At 43.7% G+C, this 9,984-nt stretch overlaps 1 protein-coding gene across 1 annotated transcript; it reads left to right on the top strand.

Moving 5' to 3' along the window:
• Positions 1-400: 400 nt before the first annotated feature.
• On the top strand, positions 401-9,984 carry ASB4 (ankyrin repeat and SOCS box containing 4). The gene is made up of 5 exons (XM_068210730.1): positions 401-826; positions 4,173-4,472; positions 6,617-7,107; positions 8,717-8,830; positions 9,437-9,984. The coding sequence occupies exons 1-5, from the start codon at positions 616-618 to the stop codon at positions 9,623-9,625; spliced, it is 1,305 nt and encodes a 434-aa protein (XP_068066831.1). The 5' UTR covers positions 401-615; the 3' UTR covers positions 9,626-9,984.

Genomic DNA, 9,984 nt, shown 5'->3' with positions numbered 1-9,984 from the left:
TGTGGCTGTACAGCCCTGCAGCCCCTTTGTCCCAGCATTTCTCCTTCCAAGGAGCGTTGCTTGTTGCACCTGAACTCAGCACCAGGAAGCAGAATGCTGTCCTGGAGAAGAGTGGGTTACCTCTCACATGAAGAATGCCCTGGAGATTTTTTTAGATTTTTTTTTCCTGAATTGACTAATTAAAAGTCATATGTGGGCAGAGCATCTCATCCCATTGCAGTCAATAAATCAGCCATGGCAAGTATGAAAGGAAGTGTGGGTACTTCTCCAGCTGAGAAACAACACCCAGGACTAGTTTTTTTTTTAATATAAGTGTATGGGCAGCACCAGAAGGTAATCAGTGGTTACTGAAGCTTAATGTGTATGAAGCCCATGGAGGTAAATCTTACTTTGTTTTAATTGCTAGTGTGTCTGTCCTCGCTTTCATCAAAAGAGTGTGGTGATATCTAAGAGCGGCATTTCGATGCCCGAAATGCTCCTCATATAAATAGAACAAGCAGATCAGCATGACTGAGTGATAAAATTACCTTCTGGTCTTCAGAAACTTCAGCATGCAACTGTGCTATAGGGACCTCAGTGTGCCCCTCTTTACAGCACAAACAGATACGTTTGGAAATGGATTTGGAGACATACAAAGAGGGAGAGAACACAGAGGGGAAAATTACTCGAGCTGCAGCTGCAAAGTTGGTGAAAAAAGCTTTTCTTGAAGCCCTGAAGTCCAATGACTTTGAAACGCTGGAAGAGCTCTTGAGCCAAAAGAAAATAGACGTGGACACAGTGTTTGAAGTGGAAGATGAAAACCTGATTCTGGCATCCTACAAACAAGGTAAATGTGGCAGCATTCACCAGACAGGAAGTAGAGGCTTTTGAGTGATTTTCAAGGAACTGCAGCCTTTTATCTCTTTGGAAGCTGCAGCATAAGCTGATCCACAGGCAGTACTGTCTCAGCAGGCTCACATGGTCAGGGCCACTGTAGTAGGGGAGCTTATCGGCCGTGTGGGCTTGGTGAAGGACAGGCCAGAGCCCAGTCTGAGCCTCCATGCTGCAGCTGCAGGAGACTCCAGAAACAGGAGTCCTTTGCCATTTCCTCTCAGAGAACTTGGGTGCAAAGCGCAGAATAGACACATGCAGGTGTATAAACGGGGTGTATACATTTCTTGCGTGAACCCATTCACATGTACAGACTATTTAGAAACATAAAATATCCAGTCTTCCATTTTCAATGGAAGTAAAGTGGATTCTCCCTACCTGAGGGGAACTACAGAAATCCTGTGAACTTTGGATGTTGCTGGATGGGAGAAGGTTTATTTTTCCAAATGACAGAAAGTGAGGATGTGGTAGTTTATCAAAACAGAAAAATAATCTGGAAAAAAACAACCAGAACAATCAACACAACATCTCTTTTAGAGTGTAGGAAACCCAAACTATTTCCCAGCCAGACACTCAAAGAGCTTCCGAAACCTCACAATTTAAAGCAATAAACCAAGTTTTCTCTTTGCTAAAATCAACATACTTCATGACCTACTTGCTAACAGACTCTTCCTGTGTATTTAGAAAGCAGTAATGATCAGTATCTGCCAGAAGTTAATCATATATGGAGATAAACATCTCCAGTAGCAGCAGCACAGCAAATGTACTTTCTCTTCTGTGGCAAAAAGAAGGGACTATCTCACCTCTTCTCTTTTTCTGTGTTTACTCCTTATTTAATGATTAGTTCCTGCTCTCTTGATTTCTTTAGTGTGAGGATGGTGCAGTCATGATGCACTTCCCTTGGGGACAGTATATGAACTAAGGCGCACTGTGCTGAATTTATCTTAAAATACATCTTCTGTCCACAGCAGGCCAAAACACAATCTAGTTGTGGTTTGAGACGACAGGATTAATGAATAGATTTTTAATCACAGATCACTTGACTGCAATCATTAACTAGTCTCTTTTGAAGAATTCTCTTTTTTTTTTCCAAAAAGTAGAGAGAAAGGAAAATATACTCTTATGGCCTAAATCATAATATTGTATTCACTTTGTCTGAAAGGCAGGAAGCAGCTCCATCAACTCTTACGTAAATTTTACTTTTGTTCTGAATGATAGATAACAGTGATATGAAAGGGGGATTTCCTTGAGGATGAAGAGGGGAGAAAAATTCACTACCCAACCATTCTGACAGTCTGAGCTTTGCCACAGCCCTTAGTGATGAAGTGGAAAAGAGATGTCATGGGTGACAGAGTGACTTTTCTTCCCCTCTTGCAAAGAGGCTGAGAACTTTCAAAGCTGCTGATCTTGCTTGTACCTTTATGTACCTTATGGCTTCTTTATGTTACTAGCCAAAGAAGCAGGTCAGCTGAATGAGGTCTCCCATGGAGCCCACATCTGCTTCCTGCTCAGTGTCTGTCCCTGTCTCTCTGAGCTCAGAGATCTCAGCAAGTTTGGGCAGAGGACATGGGAGATGCTCCCTGGGGATGTCTGAGCCCAACTCACCTGCAAGTAGCACAGGCAACAGAAATATGTTGTATACTCAGGCAGGAAAATTGTGGCTAAAAAAAGTGATAACTTGGCTTTTAAGTGTCACTTTCCTGCTGTTAATGTATAATTTATGGTTTATATCTGGCCATAAATGGAAGACCCAACCCCATGTGGGATAAGCCTGAAGTGTATCACAGTTCACTAGTAACAAGGGGGAACACTGCACGTGCAGTTGGATAGGGAGGGGATTTAAGAAGTTTGCTCTGCTATTTGCAGAGACTTTGGGATATAGCCCACCTTCTCTGTGCCTGGTTTGAGGGGATATGATGAGGAGGTTGCCCTAAGAGAGTTGCCAGTGTAACCTGCACAGTCAGCAGGTTGAGGCTGTCACCCTGCTCTGGCACTCTGGGGCCTCAGGGCTGCTGCTCTTGCCATTTACAGTGTGGGTTTCTTGAGGACAGGGTTTGGCAGTCCCTAGAATTTGGTCCTGGAGTAGATTACATGGTCTGCAGTTTCTTGCACCAATCTGAAAATATACTTGTAATTTATCTAGGAGTGAAGAAAAATTTTAATCCATTTCTCCTTGCTGCCAGCAGTTGTTTCCTTCCTGCTTGTACCTCATGAATACTGTAAAAAATGTATATATATGGCATTAGTGTTGAGAAACTGCACAAAACCAGAGACTAAAATGGAATATTTGAATTAATCTGACCTCACTATACATGTCTAATATTTTTTCTGTGTTTTTTACATGATAACAGATTTCAGCCAGGCTGTTGTCCAAGGAGAAATAGATAAATCAAACCCAGAAAATTTTATAGTCACATTCTACCAAAGGTGCAGGTATTGTATATTAAGAAAAAAAATTAAGACCTCTCTTGTCCTTCTGCACATTATTATGATGATTTACTTTTCTTAAACAAGTGATTATAGTAATCACTTCTGAGACTGTATCTGTGCAGCCATTAAGCATATAGGCCTACTTGGTGAACAAGTGTTATTTGGTCTCACACCTGTTTGTAAATAAAAAAGGAAAAAATAATTGTGACATTTTTTGAGAAAAATACAAACATTTTGCAGTCAAATTTCATGCTAAAGTGTCACTGCTTCTATTTGTCTCTTCAACCTAATTTACATCATCATCCAATCTCCTCACTCTGTGCTCCTCAGGGCAGTAGTTGGGGTATGTTGCCAGGTGTCATCTATGTGTAATCCATTCCTGGAGGTCTGAATCCAGCCGCTGACATACAAGATCCTGCCATCTCCCACACACAAACAGTAGGATGAGCTGTCTGTTGAGTCACTGTCCTAAGTAAATGCTGACGTCTTATTCCAATGCCACCTTTGTTCAGCTATTGGCAGGCTGGAGATCCCACTTCCCCCACATTTTTTAGCTGGTGACATCTCAAATTCTCTAAGCATTTTCTTTTGTTGTTTGTTTAACCTATACCAGTCACAAAAAAGTCTAATAGCTTCTTTCAGAGTACAACTACATGGGAATTATCTCTCCAAAAAGCAGGCTATTCAGCACACATAGTGCTTAATGAAAATGAAATTACACTTGAGAGAACTTTGTGTGCACTATGCTGGTGAAATTACAGTAAATTACATTTAAACTCCAACCCTTTCTTCCCCTTCAATTATTCTCAGTAGGTGGATAGTCCTAAGAAAAATCTTTGCCAAGGCTGGTAACACATTCTCACTTTGTACAGGGTACTGGCTTCCCAGCTACAAATTAAAAATATCCTGGGCAACTGGACTTCATCTAGCTGTCATGTATGGACATCTGGAGAGTCTTTTGGTCCTCCTCAATCACAAAGCTACAATCAACTGCCGGCCCAATGGAAAAGCTGCAATCCACATAGCCTGTGAAATGGCAAATGTTGAGTGTCTCAAGATCCTTTGCAACCACGGAGCTAAGCTGAACTGCTTTTCAATGAGCGGGCAGGCGCCCTTGCACTTCTGTACGACACGAACCTCCATGCCTTGTGCCCAGCAGCTGCTTTGGAGAGGTAAGGTAAAGCTCTGGAGCATCTCTCATGGCATGGGCAAAGATGGTGGGCATGGTATGGGCTTTCTCTTAGGAGGCAATTTCTCAAAGTAGATGTCTATTTATCCCTTCCATCCACAGGTGATTCATGTCTTCATCTCAGGCTCCTTGTCCTCATCTCTTTGATCAGAGGAAGTTTCTCCCATTCTGTTTCCTCACCTCATCCATCTTTCCCTTTCCCTGGCCACTGGTCCTTACTCCAAGATTGTTTCCCATTTCAGTGCCTCCTGTCCACTGCCCAGTAAGTCCATCAGCAGCAGAGCTCCTCTGAATCAAGGAGTTTCTGTTTCTCTTGGGGGATTTTTCCATCTTTTTCATCTAGGTTTACTATTTTCACATGAAAGGGCACCCCTCATCCTCTTTCTTTTTCAAATTTCCTGGACCTGAGTAAAGTTTTTCCAACCACTTGTTTTTTTGAGATCTAGCCTTGAAAAATTGGATGCAGTTTTCCTTACCATATTTTCATTTGTCATTGATGCAGCCAAACTCATGCCTGGCGGAATAAAAGGGTATTATATAATATTTTTGTTTTCCCAAAGTAAGGTACATTATGCTGCTGGTCATCTGCAACAAATGAGGCTATGAATAGATGTAATTCTTCCATAAATATATTTGTCACACACTGTTTCCTGAACAGAAGGGTACTGACACAGGACACAGTAAAAGAAACACAGTTCATGTCTTTAGTTACAGAGTGATTCCCCTATTTCTCACACTGTGCCATGGCAATACAAATGATTTTGGGTTGGTTTTGTTACAAGTGTTGTTATTGAAAGCTTTTCCTGAGATGCAGAGCTCAAGTGCAAAGTCCATGCTTTATGGGCAAGGCAATTTGCAGTCATAAATGAATAACAACATTGCTTTTCTTCTGCTGGAAAGATGCATATTATTTTGTTTGGTAGAAAGGAAAATAAATGCTGCCAGTTGTATCCTGCCCAAAGCAAACAGTCCTGACAGCAGGAGTTGAATTTGCTAGCATAGTAAAGCTTAAAAGTCAAATGTACTCTTATGAAATGCAGCATAGGATGAATGCAAGTGAAAGGATGCATTCTGCAGGCTTTCTCCACCCACCTATCAACAGCATAATAGTACTTTAAAAGCCACCCTTCCTCCCAAAACACTGTTCAAACTCTGATTTCTGTATGAGCTGAATGCTGAGACTCCAAATAGAATGGGAAAGGGTTGGAGCAAACCCCGTCAGGTGTGCATATTCACCGAGCAGCACCCCCCTAGAGCTGAAGCCAGGGTGTCAGTAAATATCCCTGCCTCAAAGTTTCCAAGATGCATCTTTCACCTGCCGTCTCCACTCAGTGGTGTCCCTTGGGGTCCATCCAGGTCATTGCAGTTTGTCCCCCTCTGGCTGGGGTGACAGCGCAAGCAGCGCTGATCCCATGGTTGGTTACCACCTCCAAACTTGGATTGCCGGTGCCGTCTCAGGGACATCGAACACGACTAACACTCAACACGGCTTACCAGCATTAGCGCTCGGGTTTTGCAGCCCAGAGGCAGGTTGTGCCCCTCCTGGCCCGGCCCTGGCCGGCTCGCTGCTCGGCAGGTGGTGCTGTTGCTCCAGCTGCGGCCGCCGCTCCGCGCGAACGGCGCGGTCGCGCCCGCCCTGCGGCACTTCGAAAACGGGATCCAGACCCCCGCCGGCGACCCTGGCAATGGGTTCTTTAATACCATCCACGGATCTGTCGTAAAATGTCCTTTCATCCAGGCTCGCGTCAACGAGGTGCTGCAGGGAGTGTTTTCGGTGTACAGAGCAGAGCTGTTCGGAGTAGGAATAATGCGCTCCTTTCTCCACCAGTTCTCAATTTATAGGAAAAAGCATTTTACACATAAATTTGGGCTCGCATGCTGCTCTGAAATAGAATGTTCAGATAAGGTCGTCCTTGAGGCCAGAATATCACATCTGAAGCTGGATCCAAGAACCTTAAGTTTCTGAGAGCTTCTCTGGAGACTTAACTAATGCAGGATCCATGCTATTTGCATTTACACACGGGTCTTTCATTCACCCTGATCTCCTCGGGAAGAAGGGCCCGTCCAGAGAGATGGCCAAACAAGCGTTTCATTGCCTTCATTTCCCCCATCATCTTTCTTTGGCAGGAGCAAATGTGAACATAAGAACAAACAACAAAGACGAGGAGACTCCTCTGCACGTTGTTGCGCGTTTGGGTGTCCCAGAGCTCGTGGCCTTTTACGTGGAACAGGGAGCACAGGTAGATGCTCTCAATGCCTACATGGAGACTCCCCTGGCCTGTGCAGCCTACTGGGCCCTTCACTATAAGGATCAGATATACAGCCAGGACCACCACCTCATCTGCCGGATGCTCCTAGACTATAAAGCTGAAGTGAATGCTCGTGATGAGGATTTCAAATCACCACTCCACAAAGCTGCCTGGAACTGTGATCATGTCCTGCTGCACATGCTGCTGGAGGCAGGAGCAGAAGCAAACATCATGGATGTCAATGGCTGTGCACCCTTACAGTATATCATAAAAGTGACATCTGTGCGGCCAGCTGCTCAGCCAGACATCTGCTACCAGCTGCTACTGAATCATGGAGCAGCTAGGATATACCCTCTGCAATTCCACAAGGTTAAGGATGCCTTTGTACAGTAGGGGTTTGGAGACGGGTGGTGTCTTGAACAGGAATGGGATGAGAGATCCAAACTCTCTGGATTTGCTGGAGTCCTGTCAGTCTGGGCCCAGAATGCCCAAAGCATTGTGAGACGACCTACTGTAAGAGTAGTATCATTTAACTGAAGTGAAATTACAGTTGTCTGTACCAGAAACCAGACACATATCTAATTTTTGCTCTTAACCAACCTGAAATTCCAAACTCTAAATGCTGGTTGAGGCCTAATTTTTCTGAGCAGATTCACTTTCTCATTTCAGAGAACCCACATCCCTTTGTCAAACCTGGCTTCATACAGGTTTAACTGAGCTATATGAAATGCGTATTTCATGGTCTCCACCAAAGATTAGAGATGAGACCACTTGATTCAGTTTGTCACATCTGACATCTGACATTTAAAAATCTATTAAAATCTATTCAAAATTAAATGCATCTCAATAAAGCTTTGGATTATTCCCAGGAAATGTGAGAATTAAGGAGAAGAGCTGGGCCTGGGCTCAAAGCTGATGACCAAAAAAAAAAAAAAAAAAAGAAAAAGTATTGAAGTATTGCAAGATCCCTCCTGAAAAGTTTTTAAACACCTGCAAAGCCCAAGATGCTGACAGAAGAGTGTTGTTATATCAGACACCTAAGTAAGCTTGCTGAAGTCAGGACTCATACTCTCTCATCCAGTACCCTAAGCAACAGTTTGCAGTTCCCTGAGTGTATATGTAAAGTTTTAACAAGCAAAGCAACCAGAAACCTTTGAGTAAAATGCCAAAATTTTAATTGTGCCTCTTGAGCCCAGGACGAGCAGGCTCTCTCTGTAGCAGAACAATGCTTAGTCTCCTAGAGGGTATTTGAGAGCAAGGTCTGAAGTCTCCTCTTTCTGCATGTTATTGCATGAAGTGGGTCTCTCTTTCAAACCATCATTTGCCCATCTGTAAAAATGTAGGATATTTATCCCAGAGGGATGTTCTCCAGTTTTGTTTGTGAAACCTGGAGACTGCGTGAGACAAAATTGGGTGAATGCAATATTATCCCCTGCATATGAGTGACGATAGACTGAGATTTTTCCTGTTGAGCTAAAATTACTGGGCAGAACAGTTGTTTCGGGGCCCTTGTGTGGCTTGAAAGCCTTATTTCTGAACTGTCTCTTCTTCTAGTCATGTTTTACATTTTTCTTTAGCAATGTGTTTTTGATTCATATGATAGGACCTTTTTCTGTTCCTGAGCCGCATGTGCTGAAGCAAGAATTTTTATGCATGGCTTTGCCTGGTGTTGAGTCACTCAACACAGCTATGAGCAAGCTATCTCTAGATTTGGGTGATAAAGCCCACCCCATCTAGACTGCTGTGGAGATCTAAGCCAGCATTTCTGTATGGTCTTAAACTGGGGATGAGCCAGGTGTTTCTTGCTGTACTTGCACAGAGTGGTGTGGAGGGGCCTTGTGTCTTTGGCATCTCCAGCATTATCCTCTCGTCATTGTTTGGCTGTGTCTGTCCCACTTTGCTGTTGTGCAGTGCTGAGCACCCAGGCTAGCCCTGGCCTCCTGGTGGTACTCATGTTCTCCATGCATCCTGCCTGCAGGTGCTGCAAGCCTGTCATTCCCACCCCAGAGCTGTGGAAGTAGTCGTCAACTCCTATGAACACATCAAATCGACATCTAAGTGGAAAGCAGCCATACCTGAGGATGTCTTGGAGGTAAGCTCTCAATGAGTTATATATCTGAGTAAAATCCAGGCTTATTATTTGCATAACCCATACCAAACCATTAGAAAGAACATTTTTGAAAGAGGAGAAAATCTCAGAGGATGGGGACTTCCCCACTTAATAGCTCTCATTTGACAAAAGCATATCACTCACTGAAAAAAGACATGTTTTTGATATTTTAATTGCAACATTATCCTTTGGAGCACCCCCTATCATTGGTACAGCAGGAGCTCAGCTGTCCCTGTACTCTGCCAGTGAAAAGATTCTGGCTGTGATTGGTGTTCCTTCAGATTTTTCAATATGTATATTTATATTTCTTTTAAGTAAGCAAATATTTTTAAAGTGCCATATTTCGCGGGTATGACTATGTACCTCTAGGTTCTGTTGCATGGGTCAGATTTCTGCAAAAAGGTTGAGTTAACTGCAAATGCAAGGGAGAATTTAAATGAAAAGTAAGAGATTAAAGAGGAAAAATGTGGTCAAAAGGCAAAACTGTGGGACAAATGACATGCTTTGACATAGTTATCCCTTTAATTAAAAAATCCTTACTCCAAATATTCTGGTTGCCCTAAAACACACTTGTGGTTTATTTTACAGCGGCACCAGGATTTCTATGACTCTTTGTTCACTGTGTGCAGCAATTCACCACGGTCACTGATGCACTTATGCAGATGTGCTATTCGGGCAGTGTTGTCAGAAAGGTGCCATCGAGAAGTCCCCTTGCTCTCCATCCCTCTGTCCATGAAGAAGTACTTGCTACTGGAACCAGAAGGAATCATCTACTGAGACACCACAGAGCAGGCACTGGCATCTCCCTTCCCGGATCCATACGCCTCTGTGTGGTGCCAGAGATCCAGGCACAATCCTGACACAGCCCTGTGCATGTGTCCATTGGCTGGCCAGCCTGCAAGCTGGCCCGGCATTTACTGGCTCTCCTCGGAGCTGCTCTCTTTCCCTACATTGAGAAACCACAGCTGCAGGATGCAGTTTGCACTGGGGAGGCAGAGCTGGAGAAGCCCCTGCTCCAAACACGCCCAGGACACACACTGCTTTGTTCAGCCAAGCTTAAACAATGCTGCTGCTTCCTTCAGTACTTATACCACTGCCTGCTAGACAGCATTAGATTAAATCTGAGCAAACTTTGA

This window comes from Anomalospiza imberbis, chromosome 1 (genome assembly GCF_031753505.1).
Source record: "Anomalospiza imberbis isolate Cuckoo-Finch-1a 21T00152 chromosome 1, ASM3175350v1, whole genome shotgun sequence".
NCBI lineage: Eukaryota > Metazoa > Chordata > Aves > Passeriformes > Viduidae > Anomalospiza > Anomalospiza imberbis.
The sequence above is the reverse complement of the archived record's forward strand: the minus strand, read 5'-3'. Positions and strand labels throughout refer to the sequence as shown.

Coding starts and splice junctions, on each gene's coding strand:
- ASB4 (XM_068210730.1), top strand. CDS start 616: ATGGATTTGGAGACATACAAAGAGGGAGAGAACACAGAGGGGAAAATT. Junction 827..4,172: donor TCTGGCATCCTACAAACAAG/GTAAATGTGGCA, acceptor CACTTTGTACAG/GGTACTGGCTTCCCAGCTAC. Junction 8,831..9,436: donor TACCTGAGGATGTCTTGGAG/GTAAGCTCTCAA, acceptor TTTATTTTACAG/CGGCACCAGGATTTCTATGA.